The sequence below is a fragment of the Anoplolepis gracilipes genome, chromosome 2 (assembly GCF_047496725.1).
Source record: "Anoplolepis gracilipes chromosome 2, ASM4749672v1, whole genome shotgun sequence".
NCBI classification, from domain to species: Eukaryota; Metazoa; Arthropoda; class Insecta; order Hymenoptera; family Formicidae; genus Anoplolepis; species Anoplolepis gracilipes.
The window spans coordinates 1,116,682-1,133,753 of NC_132971.1; the positions used below are offsets into that span (position 1 = coordinate 1,116,682).

At 34.2% G+C, this 17,072-nt stretch overlaps 1 protein-coding gene across 7 annotated transcripts in view; it reads left to right on the forward strand.

The window, feature by feature from the left end:
• Positions 1-2,260: 2,260 nt before the first annotated feature.
• The window catches only part of LOC140676548 (nephrin), a 240,444-nt gene continuing 225,632 nt past the window's right edge, over positions 2,261-17,072 (forward strand). For 6 of the 7 annotated variants that reach the window (XM_072911701.1, XM_072911703.1, XM_072911702.1 and 3 more), the window contains exons 1-2: positions 2,261-2,864; positions 11,160-11,512. In XM_072911701.1, the coding sequence (XP_072767802.1) occupies positions 11,404-11,512 (109 nt within the window). In that variant the 5' untranslated portion in view covers positions 2,261-2,864; positions 11,160-11,403. Of the gene's footprint in view, positions 2,865-10,189; positions 10,307-11,159; positions 11,513-17,072 lie in introns of those variants that run through there. The other variant, XM_072911700.1, reaches the window with a different exon arrangement.

Below are 17,072 nucleotides of genomic sequence, written 5' to 3' on the forward strand. Positions count from 1 at the left end.
AAACTAACTTTATTCTGTAACAATTCATAATTTTCAAGACTTTTCTTATCATATTATGTAGGATATTTCTTTTTCTGTTAAATCTCTTCTCTGGTTGCATGAGGAATATAAATAATTATTATACTATTATTATACAATTTCTTTTTGTGGTGCGCATAACTTAACGTTGAGATGCGGATCAAGAAGCGTAACCAGTATATTCGCATTTGCTTGTGTTGGCTTATAAAAATGCATGCGTATTTTGGCGCGAGGATACCAGGAGGGAATGCAGAGAATACATCCCTCCTTTCTCTTTTCTCTCCTGCTCCACCACCATGTTTGTGTATATATCGACAACTCGCGGGAGAGAAGAAGTACATGCTCTCTCAACATACTCAACGCGGGTACTCGACAAGACCGCAAACAGTGAACGCCACGTTCCGGAAATAAAACGACGCCGCATAACACACACACGACGCCCTCGTAACTCGCAAAAAATGCATGAAACACAGCGCATAATGCGTTCGATCCAAAAATCCCTAAGGCAAATGTTCCAATTACTTTCAGGCGTGCTGGGATTTCTCGCGTTTTACATAATCGAAATCGTATTGGACACCCGTATTTTTCGGCAAAAACAGAATCCCATTTAATAAACTACAGATGGTAGATACGCGCAGTTTCGTTGTGCCAAGATTAATTCCTGTCTTTCGCGCGAAAATGGTCTCTCGTCTAATTGACAAATACGAGCAATTCGTCTTCTAATCCTTTCCCTCTGTCTTTCTCGAAAATTTCTACAGAGAGAAAATTGTCTTGCGCGTATTAAACGAGATGTCGCGCAATGTCTACTAGTCATTCATAATTATTGTATAAATAAAATATAATATTAAATATTAAATAATAATGAGACAAAATGTTGTTATATTTGTAATCAATTTGCTTGCATAAATATTGATTGTATTAGGAATCTCCTATGTATATACAAATTTTAATCTTGTTAATAATTTTGAAAGAGATACTGGCCATGTACATACGTCAATTTGTTGTGGACAATTAGAAACCATCCAAGTAACACTGACTGAATTCTCTGAAAAAAGAAAGAAATAAAATGTAAAAAATTAGATATAGAAAATATATCACATAACTGTGTATTTACATATAAAATATATATAATACATTTATATAAATATATTCATATAAATACATTATATTCATATAATTTTTTGATTATTAATTCACTGTAATTTAATTGTTAATGCAAATAATTTTTCATACATTTTAAAATATTAATATAAGATCAATCAATTATTATTATTATTAGTATTAATATTACCGTGTTAATTTTACGTGTATTTTGTTATTATAGTATAATCTTTTACATTACAGTTAATTAAAAAATGTGTGCATTACATTATAATTATCATATATCGCAAACAAGATTCATAGTGGTAGAATTTTCGATGTAATATATACTCTCGTTCTCTCGTCAATTTATGAATTACATATTCATGAAAATGTTAATACCCATTTATTACATAATGCAAAGCTTTCGAAAGTATTAATATTTTTTTTCTCAATACAATTTGTACTATTAGTATCTGTATTGCAAACTTTGTTATGCACTTAACTCTACGGACGAAAGAAATGCTTAGCGATTGGAGTGTAAAGTTGGCTCGTCGACCATTAGGAGAACAAAGTCGGTGCGATCGAAGGTCGATAATTCGTAAGTGGTCGAGCGAGCGTGTTGTCAACTTATCCGCGAAAGAAGGCCATCGTTGCAAAAGACGTTAAAAATACATATTACCCTCGCAATATCGCGCGAACGAGTTACGCGACATTACCCGGCAAATATCGAATAACTTACGCGACATTAACCGCGCGCGCATACATATATATATATATATATATATATATACATACAACGTAGTACGTCGATGACATGGGCATCGAGAGATACTTGGCTTACTCGGAAAAGAAGATGCGCCCGGTCGCTAAGCGATCTCTTACTTCGCTTCTAGGTATTGTATATTTATCATTGTTGTAAATTTACCTCTTTCTTTCCTCTTTGTAGATCGCACCGAGCTCGCACGGAGATTTGCACGGTGTCGGCGCGTTAATCAAAAGAATGCGTTACGCGGAAGCTGTTCGCACTTGGCGCGCCGGCCACACTTCGCGAATGCCTCGGCCCGCCTCGGTAATCTTCGGCCGCGCTCGGGCGAGCGACCGGCGCGCGCCCGGTTCCCCACTCGCAGCACACCGCGCATCACTTCAGTGCTGATCGTGTAATCGTCGTGTGTGTGTCTGCTTCGCGGTCGGCCGAGCAAAAAGTCACCCTCTACCGGTCGCGCGTGTATAACCCATCATCCCGAAATTATCCGCGCAAGTTATTCAAACGGCGACAAAGTGCAAGACCCGGGAGTGTCGCGACGTCGCCGAAAACTCGATTTGGAAAACATTTACGCGTCGCGTTATCGCGGAATCTCGCGACGGTGGTGCAGATAATCGCGATAATTCTTTCGGACACGACGAGAGAGAAGACTGATATGTCGCGAGCGGTGCGGAAATACACTGTTATTTCGAATGATCTAGAAGTGTCACAGTGATCTGAAGTCGCGCGCTCCAAATTCGCAACAAGTTGCAGGAGTGTGATTTTTTTTACATTTTCGCCTCGCTCTCCGTTTCTGTTACGCGAGTGTGTGCGTGTTCGTGTGTGTTCGTGATCGGAAAGGATTAATATCGATGATGATCCTGTGAGAAGAAGCTGCGAAATATCGTTCTCGCGGTGATGGCAACCCGACCTTTGAACGTGGAACGAACTGTACTCATGGACGATCGCATTCGAAGGAAATGTGCCCTGTGATCGTGTTCTCCAAGGACTTCTTTTGACGGTAAGATTCGTGTGATACTTTCTCTATTTTTCTCATTTTCATCGTCATTATAAGCGAGCACAGATGCCAAAAGAATGATTGATGGGAAAAGATTTGCGTGAGATTAACAATTTACGATAAATATAATAGAAAATATATTTTGCAAAATAATATGGCACGATTAATTATCAGATATATAAGTAATAGTTGAGCGAATGTTAATTGTTGAAGTAATTCTTGTCTCATATTTATTACATGTTAATATTGCTACAAATATATATATATATATATATATATATATATATATATATATATTTTTTTTTACCATCACAAACCATTACGTTTATATTTATGGATATTTTAAAATTCCTTTATTGAATTTTCCCATTTTACATTCAACATGCATCATTCTCCATGCTTATTTTGCCCGTGTAGAAAAATAAACCGAGTTAGAGAGTTGGTGCACGTTTGTGATTTTTAATTGCGATGTATCAAATTAAAAAATATCACGCAGCATCTTTTTCGTCGAGTGCTACGTTCGACCTTGTTGCGCTCATTAACATTACTCGTGTGTATTTCAACCTTTCCCCTCAATTTTCGTTACAGTTTCGCCATGAATTAATTTAAAAATTTTTAATTGTAACGCCACAGCAGCGAGTTTCATAGCGACGATAGTTTATGCATGCGTTCAAAGAATGGCGCAAATATAATGAAAAACTTGGTAAAAACATATTTAACGAATTAATGTAGGAAACAATAGCGTATATATTCGATGAATATTTATTCGCGATTAATCAGCGATACAGAATCACGATTTTGTATGTACAAATAAAGCAAGATTATCAGATGCAACTGGATTAATTCGACGCGATATTATGTCGAAATAATGAGATGTTATTTAGCAAAAATTATTTATTCAAAATTCTTAAAAACGATCATGTTGCGCGAAGTACGTGCACAAATATGAAATATTGGAAATATTTTGTTGCACCGAGCATATATGGAAATATCGAGTTGTATCTCGTGCTTCTCCGAACGTATAAGCGAACGTATAGTAGTTTCTACTATTAAAATATTTATGACTATACCAATAAAATTGCGTATTACTATATTCACGTGATTACGCATGCGATATATTATAATATCGCGAAACACTAATATCTCATGTACCTCGCGATCTTATCGTACTTTCCGTACGATAAGATCGCAAATTAATTTTAATCACATCACACGGACAAATTATTTTTTGACGCCTCTCGCACCCCCATGCATCATAAATCATCACGCGATTTGGAGAGTAAATATGCATCGTCCATCACACATGGAGCGTCGCATGCAAGCATCCGCTAGAGCGGCTTCGTTCGCCGTTCCGGGCCCTGTAAGAATTTTAATCTTTGTAAAATTTCCATACAGTATTTTTCCCTCACCGAACTTGGGCATGCGCGATCACGGAAATAGATCCTTCCTACCTTATATTGAAAGTGGCGGGATTTCACATGCGACATAACGATCAATCGCAGACGCGCGATAATGCCACGGGGTACAGTTACACAGACGTATTACACGGGACTTAAATTGGCTGCTTGTCACTCGCGCGTTGTGACTGGCAATTTTCTCGAAAAAGCCGCGCGTTGCCAGTCACGAAAACAATTTGTACCTTTGTGATCGGATAGATGAAAGAATTCCCGAATGTTAAGGAACCTAACCGGCACGTCAGGTCGGAAATTACACCTGTTAGAAAGATACATGAGGGATACCTAAAATGTGAGACGGTCAGATTCGTGTCCTTCTTTTTATCTCACATCGTTTTCAAATCTAATTTATTTCTCGATATATCAATCGCCCGACGCGACGCCTTGATATATTTTATCAAATTTTCTACGTCTCTCGAAGAGAATGTTGTGTTGAACGCGTCGTGATTTTCACGAACTCGTTCGTGGCACTAGTTCGAGGAAATGCGGGGCTCCCGGTTTTTTCCGAGAATTCGCCGCGTCGCGTCGTCGCGTTAGACAGATGCAAGCTAGAGATAAGCCACTAAGTACTTCGGTAACGTGAACTCGAGATGTTTTACTGAGAATATTGTGGATTTGACTTTTCTTAAACGCGATATATGAGATATACAACTCGAATCGAACGTGTTTTAAAAAGAAACTATCTCAAGCTATTTTATATATTTTTCTCGAAGGAAATTAACCCTTATTCCGTACTGATGGATCATTTTTGTCTGTGTCTTTTTCTAACAACGTCAATTTCTCGAAAACAAATAACTATTATTAACTGATTATAGTTTTTTTTTTTTTTTTTTTTTTTTTTTTTTTTTTGAGAGCTAACAATATACTAGAGATTGCAACAAAATTTCAACATCGTTACACATATAATAATTAAAATACAAAGTACAAATACATTAAAATAATTTCTTTTGCAATCGTAAATTTGTCAAAATTATAATATAATAAAACAGTTTAAAGTCTGGAATCGTATTCAGTGTCAAAATAATGGCGGAAAATGATTATTCTCTTTTTTGCTTTTTTTCTTTTTTTAACCCTTATTCCGTACTGATGGATCATTTTTGTCTGTGATTTTTTCTAACAACATCAATTTCTCGAAAACAAATAATCGTAAAATAATATATTTAAGTAAATTTTCAAATTTATTATTTTAGTCTTTATTTAGAATGTTCAAAGAAGGTATATAGTTTTCAGATTTTTTAAAACACTTTTACATATTAATAAACTTATCGAAAATGCGCTGACCCACCTGTATAGTTAGAAGGTGTCAAAAACAACAATACGGAGTAAGAATTAAATAACTTTGCTATTTAAAATATTGCTTGATATTTTGAATAGTTAAGCACTGCATATGTGCATATTGTTATAGGCAATCGTTACTTTTTATCGATTATGTTGTATCATTAATAGTTACTTTTTATAGATTTTATAAAATCGCGCACTGCATGTTGTATAAATATGTATAGGTTAATTTGATAAATTGAGTTATTTGATAATTAAGATGAATTTATATTGTATATTTATTGCATGACTAAATATGTAGCAATGCTTATTTCCGTATAAGACTGACAATATTTTTTTATTAACATGATCAATATTTTATTAAAAGAATCATTTTTCGTTAAAATACTAAAGGCTCTCGATATTAATGATCGGTTTGGCTAAATGGAATAAATTAAATTTAAATTTAATTAAATATAAATTTACATATATTGAATCATATGAATACAGTGGCATCAACGTTTTTTTCTCTTATTTGTTAAAGGCTTTTGTCAGGTTTCGGAAAATACGAGTGAGATACATTGAAGCATTTGCTTATGTTTGTCTCGATTACTGCGATGTTTTAAAAATATGAAAAAGGATGTAAATGGGAAAACGTGTGAATCATATTTCGCGTTAGGTTACACATAATTCTTGGCATATTCGCATCTCTAAGTCTATTCTAAAAACAAGGACATTTACAAACATGCAGATATCTTTTTGGAATAAAAAATTAAAGATTATTTCATGAGGGAAACGTGTACACTTTTTAGTTCATATTATTTTTTTTAATAAATATACTTTAGCTTTTATTTTCTACTGTCAGATGTATTTTTGTATCACTGTTTTATTGATATAACTTGTCGATTCGTATTTGCATATGTCGCATTAACATTTTGAAAGGTTCCAATTACATATTCTCCGCATTTTTTGTTTTTTTTTTGTTTTTATTAAAATTAAAATATTGCGTTGGATTATTAAATACACATTAAATTCCTCAATAAAATCAATTCAAATGAAATATTAATACAGATAAATGAAATGAAAAGTACATTGGCCTGATATGTGAAGCAGGATAGGCAAATATTCTGCGATTCGTAATGACGACGTCGCGTACACGAATATGCATATTGCATATGCAGCGAAATGAAATTCTCACGGTCATTAAGTTCATGTCTATTGTCGGTACGTTTATAAGCGTCCAGAGATCACGCGGAAAATGGTTGGATCCCCGATTCTCCTAGCGGATGACCACCGAATAGTTCTACCGGTAGATGCGTCGATGCATTTACATGGAAATCTGATGGCCGGGCGGACGATTACATTCCTAACATTATGCTGTATCATCGGAGGATTCTAACCGCGATCTGTTCTAAGAATCCTCGGTATTTTGCATCGTTGCGCAGCTAATGCGCGCCGCGATTTAGACAAACCGTTCGGGGAACTTGGATTAATCCAAGGAAATTCGATATTTGCGCGATTTTTTTCGAAAATTTGCCGCATTATCGCATCAAATTTAAATACGATCAAGAGAGCACCGGTGCTCTAATACTTGGCATTCAGATTTAATCCTTATTCCGTATTGGTGGGTCATTTTTGTCCGTGATTTTTCTAACAACGTCAATTTCTCGACAACAAATAATCATAAAATAATAATATATTTAAATAAATTATTTTTCATATTTATTATTTTAGTCTTTATTTAGGATGTTCAAAGAAGGTATATACATTTTTCAGATTTTTTAAAACACTTTTACATATTAATAAACTTATCGAAAATACGCTGACCCATCTCTACAGTTAGAAGGTGCCATAAACAATAACAATACGGAGTAAGAGTTAATAATACAACGCAATGCAGGACGAAAAAGATGTTATGAATAGTTAGTTAGAATCTTTTAGGATATTCATGACACAAGCACATAGGATTGAGATTTTACTAATTGTAAGAATATTGTACCTATAATTATAATACGAAGGAACATATTACATTATATGTACAAGATCCAAAGAAAACAGAGAAATCTTATGAGATTTGTTTTTTCTAGATCTAATTTTTCCGTTCGTGTGAAAGTATCTTGAATATTTTTTTGAGAGATTGTTATAATTTAGTTCTCGTGTTTTTATGAAAAGAATATTAAACTAAAGTTTTGTCGTCTCATGTAGTAGAGAAAGTATTAGAAATATTTTACAATTATCTTGAAAAGATGCATATTTTAAACTATTAATTGGCAAATTTTTCTACATGTTTTTTATGCGATAATTATGATTATAATACATATATTTCTATTATTTAAGTTTATGTATGGATACATTAATTATTATTTTTAAAACAAATGTATATATATATATATATATATATTTGCAATACTTTCTCTTTTTTTTTTTTGTTACGTAGTTTGAAAAATGACACTTTATATAATTTTTTTTAAACCGATTTTTTATAATAGCTTTTGTTTCTACTTTTATTTTCACTATATTATATATTATATATTATATATTATAGATTATAGATTATAGAATATTAAATCACATATAAATTAATATATCATTACATATATTTATGCAATATTGAAATTCCATAGAATATCGAAAGCAAAATGGAATTCCATCGTACCACCTTTTCCCCTATCGATGGGAATTGTTCGGATATTGCGGTATTGGTGCACAAATTTTCGGTTAGCGGTTTAACTCCCAAATGAAACTGTCCAGACACTTCTTTTACATAGACATTATGTTTCGGACGATATAGAATAATGAGTCGTAATTTACTGGGTCCCTCGCGATATCCGCGCGCGAGACATGATTGAACCGTTAATTAGTCTCGAATTAAACGGCCCGATGCGAGTCGCTTGCGATTTTACAATTTTACAATACAATTTCTCGGATAATGCACACTCTTCGATACGCGCTTCGTTTGTTTGTTTGTTCATCGTGAAAATTGATGTTATTTTTTGTCTCGTTAGATTCTCGAAGCGAACGGCAAGGAGGGGAAAATTAATTATTTATTTCTCCGAGTCTCGCCCGCGAAAAGTAATTAAAGACACAATTATCTGCCGGTATCAAATTAAGCCGCTCAATTTAAACTATTTGTATTTTTTTCTATTAATTGTGTCATCGAATTTTAAACGATATTGCATGTAGTCATAATAAAACGTTGTTTTTAGTTTAGCAGCGGAACTTTGTTTCAAGCGGATGACATAGTTTGATAATGCTACATGTTTGGAAAATGCAACTTGATTAATTCGTATCTCTTGCATATTTTTCAAACTGATTTTGCAATGTAAGAAAGTTTCCATATTATCCGTCAGAGAATATGGATAATACTTTCGATACTTTTTTAATTCATTGTTTATAGTTTTTTGTATTTTTTTACTTATACCGTTAACGTAACATCAAATCAATCGTAAAAGCGCAGTAATAATCGTGACGGTCGTATTTGCAAAATGCAAAAATTTTGAAATAATTTTGTATTTATGCTAACTTAAAAATTTTTCAAATGTTTACGTAAAATTTCTCAAGTAATTGCATTTTAGATGCATACTATTCTATTATAGTAAAATATGGTCTTTGAATAATTTTAATTAATATCGAAAAATTGATATCGTTTTCACTTCTTTTTAAGATAAAATCTGTTTAAATCTTGAACATTGTTGGGACTTGCAAAAAATGCAAAATTTAATGCATTAGAATACTTTTTTATACTCTTCTTTTTAATATTTTTGAAACTGGAAATAATATAAATAGAATCACTTCAATTAATTTTTTTCGTTTTGAAAAGGAAAATTATTTTATTTCAACTAATTTTTTGTATGAAAAGTCTTTTATTGTTTCTGAAGAGTTGTTTTATTTTCCTTTTTGAAAGAAACTCATATAGGAAAGGTTTATGTGTACATGGCGACTATACATTGCTTTGATACTTCTTCTAAGGCGCAACGTGTCGATTGAAAGAGCATCTTCTCTTTCTTTCTTTCTCTATCTCTCTGTTGTTTTCTTTCTCTTTGCTATCGAAGTTAATATAATAGAATCGTACGACGCGATATATATATATATATATATATATATATATATATATATATATATCACGATATAAACGCGCGCGAACCGCGATATAACGAAAGTATAACACCCGATGAAAAGTTTTCGGAAATAAACTTGTTGCTCGATCGATAAATAAAATAATAACTGAGGCACGTAACTCGATTAAACGACAATATCGCGATATTAAGGGCCGGTGTGCACCGTGTCACAATCGGCGAGGCCTGTCAAAAACTCGGGCAAGAAGTATACGTTACTGTTGTCATAAGCGATGAATGCGCTGTAACGATATATGTATATTTTTTTTTTTTATCTTTCTTTTGATTTTTTTTGTCGGTCGAATTATATCCACGATGGAAGCAATTGCATCGTCGGATGAAATATTTTGCTTCGCTCCTTCTCTCTCTCTCTCTCTCTCTCTTCCATCTCCTTCGACTTTTGCAAGAATCGAATGCTAAAAAACATTTCGCGGTAACGAGAAAAGAGAGGTGACAGCGGATATGCAAGTTTTTTTTTTTTTTTTTTTTTTAAGGGAAAAGAGAGGGCGGAGAAGGGAAACAGCGACGTGATTATTCCGAATGTACGGCATCAGCTATCGAGTGAGTTTGAGCGGCAGTGGCGACGGCCATTGCAACTGCGTGCGTGTCACCGTTGCAGGTGAGAAAGGAAAATCAGCAGAATGGAACTCGAGAGAGAGAGAGAGAGAGGGAGAGAAAGAGAGAGAGAGAGAGAGAAAGAGAAAGAGAGATTGCGCGGATGCGAGTTCGCACGTTACATTTGCAAGGGTCGCAATTTTCCGAAATCGCGACCCTATCGCGCATTAGGTTGGTGCGCGAGTGCAAATTTCGGATTAGGAAATAAACGATGTTTCACAGCTGATAAACTTAAGCATCCAGTCTAGCGTTAACTGCTCACCCAACAGTTAATGCAATAATTATTGTTTCGCAAACGGAGATTACTTTAGTCTAACGTTGAAAAGCAACATTTATATATTTTGCGAAATCAGGAAAATTCAAATTCTGTGAAATTGTCTTTTCGCGAAAAAAATTCAAGGTTCTCTATTCTAATATAGATATAAAACCTGGATAATACATGCGCGATTAATGTATATGTGTATGTGTGTGTGTGTGTGTAAACATAGATTTTGACATTTTCTCTCTCTCTCTCTTTCGAACTATAAGACTATTATATTCATCAGTATCATATATTATTATAAATGCGCTACAACAATTTCAATTTAATTTTTCATTTAAAAACTTATCTTTCCTGATCAATTTTATTGTGATCATTTTTGTATTATTCCTATCTGAAATGCGAAAAGTTTGATTTATTAAAAATTCCTCTCATGATCTGTATTTTAATTTTTCCAACAAGAAGCTGGATGTATGGAATACGATTTTCAAAGTAAGAAAAAAAAAAAAAAAAAAAAAAAAGAAAATTTTTAAGACGCAGCCGATCGTGATTGATTTATCGATGATTTCAACGTGTTATGTCGGTTGTGTGTTCGAAGGTTTGACGAGGATAAACTCGTGGGCGCGGATGAAGAGTTCGCGGAGAGCAAGTTCGACGATGAGAGTTTGAGTCGTGCGGAAAGTGCTTTCAAGAGTGCCCGGGATCCTAGTTCGCGCGTTTCGTCAACGACGAGGGAGCGGAAGACGACGAGTGCTGTAAAAAGGAGGCGGGGCGGGTGTGTCGCTGACACGAGTTGACGCGACACAACGTGACGTGACGTGACACGACGTCGGGGTGTCGAGATGCCTCGAGATGAGATGGCTGCCCCTCTTGGATCCCTCGCGTCGTTCCTCACGCTTGTACTCTACGCTTTCAGCAGCTGTCACGCCAGGATAACCAATCAGGAAATCGGTAAGTGCTAGTTTAAATAATCTATTATATGCATGATTGAGTTGGAGAAGGTACGAAAGAAATTTAATATGATTATTAATATTAGAAAAAGATTTAATTCATTTTTTCTGTTGAGTGAAAAGTAAAATATTATTATTGAAAAAAAAAAAGTCAAAAAGACGTCCTTTAAAATAAAATGTGATTAAATATTCAAAGAAATTTTGTGTTTAATGTGTTGCACTGTCAGTAATATGCAAATAGGAAAATATAGTAATATCTCATTTAGTATGTCTGATATGCTTTTAAACAGCAAAATGCTAGGTAAAATAGCATTATAGAATCAGTTTATATTAATGCATACCGAGTCGATAAAAATACAAATAGTTAACAACAATAACAACAACAATAACAACAAAATGAAATATATTTAATTGTATTCAATATTGTGGTATTTCGAGAATTATTAGATAATGCTAAATAAGGCCGCGTTAATTTATTACTGTTTATTGCAGTTATTATATTATTGTATGGTTAATTTATTACCCTGTATACTGTTTGTTTCGAACAACTGTCTCAATTATTTCAACATTTCCAAAAGCAATAATTTCGAGATCCGCCAGACTTTTCGAACTTGATTGATTGGATCAATCAATCTTCATCTCGAGACAGGTAGAACTTCTGTTAATACTATCGGTATGGGGTTCGAACAGAATTAATATGAGTATGCGTGGCGCCATATTTTTGATAAAAACTCCGCATACGGTTTGAAAAACGGGAGGAAAAAATCGCGAATGCACGAAATACTTTTTTCCAATATGTATCGGTAATATAAATACCACCAGTCGTTATGTCATATCGACGCTATCCGACTCGATATTGAATTTGTGGTATGGCTATGCCACACATTTCCGGTGAGTTAAATAACGGAGAACTGTCGTCTATGTGTTTCCAGTATTTTTATTAGTTGCGTGGAACTTTTTTTTGTGGATTTATGAAGTGTCGCGTCATTTATCAAGCGCGACCGCAATCATATAGAGCTAGGAATAATGTTAGATTGTCGATGAAATATACGTAAATAGAGAACGTGTGTGTTCCAAGGTATAGTGACATGAAAGGTAAATCACGGATGGAGGGGGGAGGGCGTATTATACACGTATATAATTTGTATCATGTCGGAATATCGAAAGCACCAGTTATACCGTGCTTTATATATAGATATAATATCGATTGCCGAATATGCGATCACTTTAACATGATCGAATCTCGCTGAATCAATGTGTCGAATCGCGCGCGTTGAATAAATTTATCAGTTTTGTTAACAGTTAGCTCTGTGATGGAGAATTATTACTCCATTGATTGTGTTGCACGCAGTTCGAAAACAGTATTACGGAACCTAATTTCATCTATTGTTTCCGCGACACTTGTATCACTACTCTCTTAACATTATCAAACTAATTGCCGGTAGGTATACATTAGTACTTTATAAGGAAAGTCATTTTAAATGATATTGCATACTTTTTTTTTTTTTTTCAATTCATCTCGAGTTTCACGCTCGCATATTTTTGAAGGTTTGAAAAACATAAGAAATTCATATTATAGAAAAAAACTGTCTTTATCTAAAAAGAAAAAAAAAAAAGTTAATGAGATTATATAATGTGTCCGGCAACGAAACACTTTTCTTTCGTATCGTCTTTTTTCCGTCTCTAATAGGTTTTACATCCGTGCGACCCCGTGGAGCTTGAAATGAAACGTATTTACGAGTAAAGAGAGAAGACAGAGGGGAGGGGATTATTAAGAAATATGCGCATGCATATTTCGTAATAATTCCGAGTTTCTTTACATGGATGAGTATGAGGCACGCGCCCGAGCTCTTTGCGAGTCGGACATTATTCCAATTTTTGTCGAGCAACGTCGCTTTGTGTACACACGGACAAAGCGACGTATATACTTTTGTTGGTAACGTGGCAATTGAATCAGCCGGTGACAAAAGCCACCGGGCATGCCGGACCGCGTAATTTCGTCCCTCGGGCGTGAAAATGAGGGGTTTTTAACCCATTTTACACACACCGCGGCTCTAACGAGATCGTCGTGTCGCCGTTATTTCGTGGACCATCAAGGCCGGGACGCGACGCGCTGCATGCGAAAAGAAAATGCGCAGGGAACTACCTGCCTGCTACTACGAATCCGCCCTTCGTCCCTCCCCCCTTTCTCCGATGAAATTACATCGTCACTCTCCTCAAGACATATAGCCCCGTATCGTTCCTGCCGATAAATCACTTGGTCGAAATTGAAGTTACTATACAGATAAATTGACGTGATAATGCTGTTTTATTTAAAAGAATTTTATTGTCGCAAAAAATATCTTTTCTCCAAACTCTCTTAAACGTAGTCGGAATTTAATAACATTTACGAGAAAGATATCTTAGACATTTACAAATGTCAATAGATATACGATAAGATACTTATAATTTATATTCTAATATCCGATTATAAACTTCAGTAATAATTACAGATTTTGCGAATCGATGCTGTTCTAACAGTTGATTCGGTTTAAATTGTCACAAATTAATTTCTCAGGCAGCTCCACTAGTTAAAGCTCGATAGTAATCGCAAGCGTCAGCAGACAACTTGAACGCAGTCAGATTCGTTTCGCGTTTAAATATTTACCGTCCGATCGGAAATCTCTCTATCAGAGAGAAATCTCCGTAGTGTGAGCCTCGTAACAACAACAAAAGCGATGGACAAGAAAATAACTCGAGCGAAAGCGGAGTATCGTCGAGTAGTTTTACTCGCATTTGAAACCGCGCACGACTAAATGACGTCGAGTGTGTTTTATTTAACATTGAGCACACGAAATGGAACTAATTACGGCTAGTCGAAGCGTAAGGTAAGAGAAACGTGGATTGTGAAATCGAGGATTTGCAAAGCTCCGGCGACTAATTAAACGAGTGCTGCCGCGTAACTTCGAACATTTCGATAATTGTAGATTAATTAAAATTGCGAGGAACATTGCGCGCGAGAATCAAAAGGCTAGTCGGTAAATGTGGCCCGACTCTATCGTAAAAATCTCGACATTGCGGTAAGAGTTAGAATCGAATTTGCGGGGCCGATGAAACGAAAAAACGCGGAAAGCCTTAATAACGTCCCCACGATTTCGCGAATGAACGGGCAATTGTTGATTATTGATTTTCGAAGCTTATTTCATCCTGCTTTCATTTTCCGATAAAATATAGCGTTTGCAACGTAAGAATCTTTTGATGCATGATAGAAAACACAATCTCTGACGCATTTTTGTAAATGTTTCAAATCAAATATTGAAATTTTAAACACGTATAAATTTACAGTTGGCATATTCAATAGAGTATTAAAATTAGTAAATTTTGATTTCTCGCTTTTTTTGTCGATTTTTAATTCCAATTTACATAAGGGAGCGAAAAGGAGAATCGCATACTATCACGCATACTATCTTTGATGTTCGCCGCGACTAAAATGATTTATTCATACGTTTCCAAAACTGCAGAAAGTCTTCTCGCATTTCATCAAAGTTTCTTCTCCCGACACGCACGCGTATTACTTTATGTTTGGAGCCTTTCAGTTCGCAAATTACTTGAATGCCAAGTACGTCGGCAGCAAAGCGGCATTGTTTCTAATGGTAGTTATTTAATTATGGGGCAGAAAGGTTGGTGCACATTTAAAGAGAAACTACTGTTTAAAAAGAACATTTCATCACGTTAATATTTTGCCGTGAATATTTCAAAAATAAAATTACATGACACTTTTTTTTTTTTTTTTTTTTTTTCTTTTTATCTAACATTTTAGAGTTAATATTTCAAGATATTCTAGAATATTGATTGCATGTAATTGTTGCGCGTTTCTGTCAGTTTTATTTATAATTACACAATTTACTTAAATTTCAAGATAATTGTTCTATATTTACATAGTTAATTTTAATAGTTCTCATAGGAATTTTAATATTATCTCATCAAACTTTATAGGCTTAAAATACAAAAACGTTTCAATTTTTTGGTTAGAGTATTGATTCGGTTACAGATTTATTATATAAAAATTAAAATAGAAATCTCATACGTCCAAGCTTAAAAAACATTCATAGAGAGATTTACATGTCAATAAATCACAAAATTTAATATATTTTTTATTACATTTCACATATCAATACTCTCCCTCACATTGACTTACATGATAATAAAAGTTAATAAAAAAAACTGATATTTGTCTGTCTATTGATAAAGTCATTGTCATTTACCAATCTGGTTTTTATCACGAAGTATGTAGCGACACTCTTATCTGAACGTTGAATTTGTCGACATTCAGTGCTTGCGCAGTTTTTCCGCATTTTCCTCGTAAAACGCGCGTCAAGATACATTAGACGTCGCTACGTCGGATTCTTCGGGAAAGTTTTCGAGCGAGGCGTTTCCGTGGGGAATGCGACGACACCGTCAACCAAATGAGATACGTCGTTCCCGCGTTTCTCTTTTTAAATTGAGGCAGCCGAGTTAATTTGTATACCGGCGTCACTTTTTTAATACATATTTCATGAACTGGAAAGGCGGCCCCACAATATGAACGGATTATTTCGGATAGGATATTTAAGAACAAGAGCTCTTTCGATAGTAAATCCAATTCAGACAAAAGATGGAACGTAAAGGAACTGCCAAGATTTTAAAAAATTTAAAATGTTGATGTGTAATTCGAAATTTAATAAATTTTTCGACATCGAACTTTGTAGTTAACGAATTTTTTCGAATATTCAGGATCTTAAATTTGTAATATTACAAATACTCCCTAAATTAAAAAATTTAACTCTTTTTAAATAGTTGTGTATAATTAAAATAATGCAAGCGCAAATTTGAATATATTTATATACTTTAAATATATTATAAAGTTTTATTTTCTTTTTAACTTATAAAACAAACTTTATATAAAACTTTAAAAATTTATTTTTTATTTAAAATAAAATGTATTCAAAGATATAAATAATGAAATTTGAGATAATATATATTTTTCAGTGTTGCAACATTTTAATAACAAGGATCGAGATTATAAAGCTCTGGAATTCTGCAACGTTTTATATATTATCGTGCCTCCATTGCGTTGCCAAATAGTCATGTGAGATAAATTATATGCGAGCAATGTACCCAGAGAATTACAGACATGAAATGAGATCTCGCCGGCGCAGCAGATTTAATTAATTCTTAGATTAGTAGGTCAGCTCTTGCGGAAGTAAATACGTGTCGCGTTTTATGCGGCAAAAACTCGTTTGAATACGACTTTACTTGTTTGGCAACCATTTTGGCATTATACACTGTGCGTATTATATTCTCCATTAATATGTACGAATTCTTTCCTTGTATCGTGAAACATAAGTGACATGAATTATTGTTATAAGCTTTGTACATAAAATGTTATCCTAAATTTATTAATTATTAATTGAAATATTTTCACTTGTTTGGAATACGATTTGTACGATTGGACTTTTTTTTTCAAAAATGCGATAAACGGTCGGAATTGTCTCTCTCTTGCATTTTTTACAAGCTTCGAATACATTACAGCGTAAGCTAAA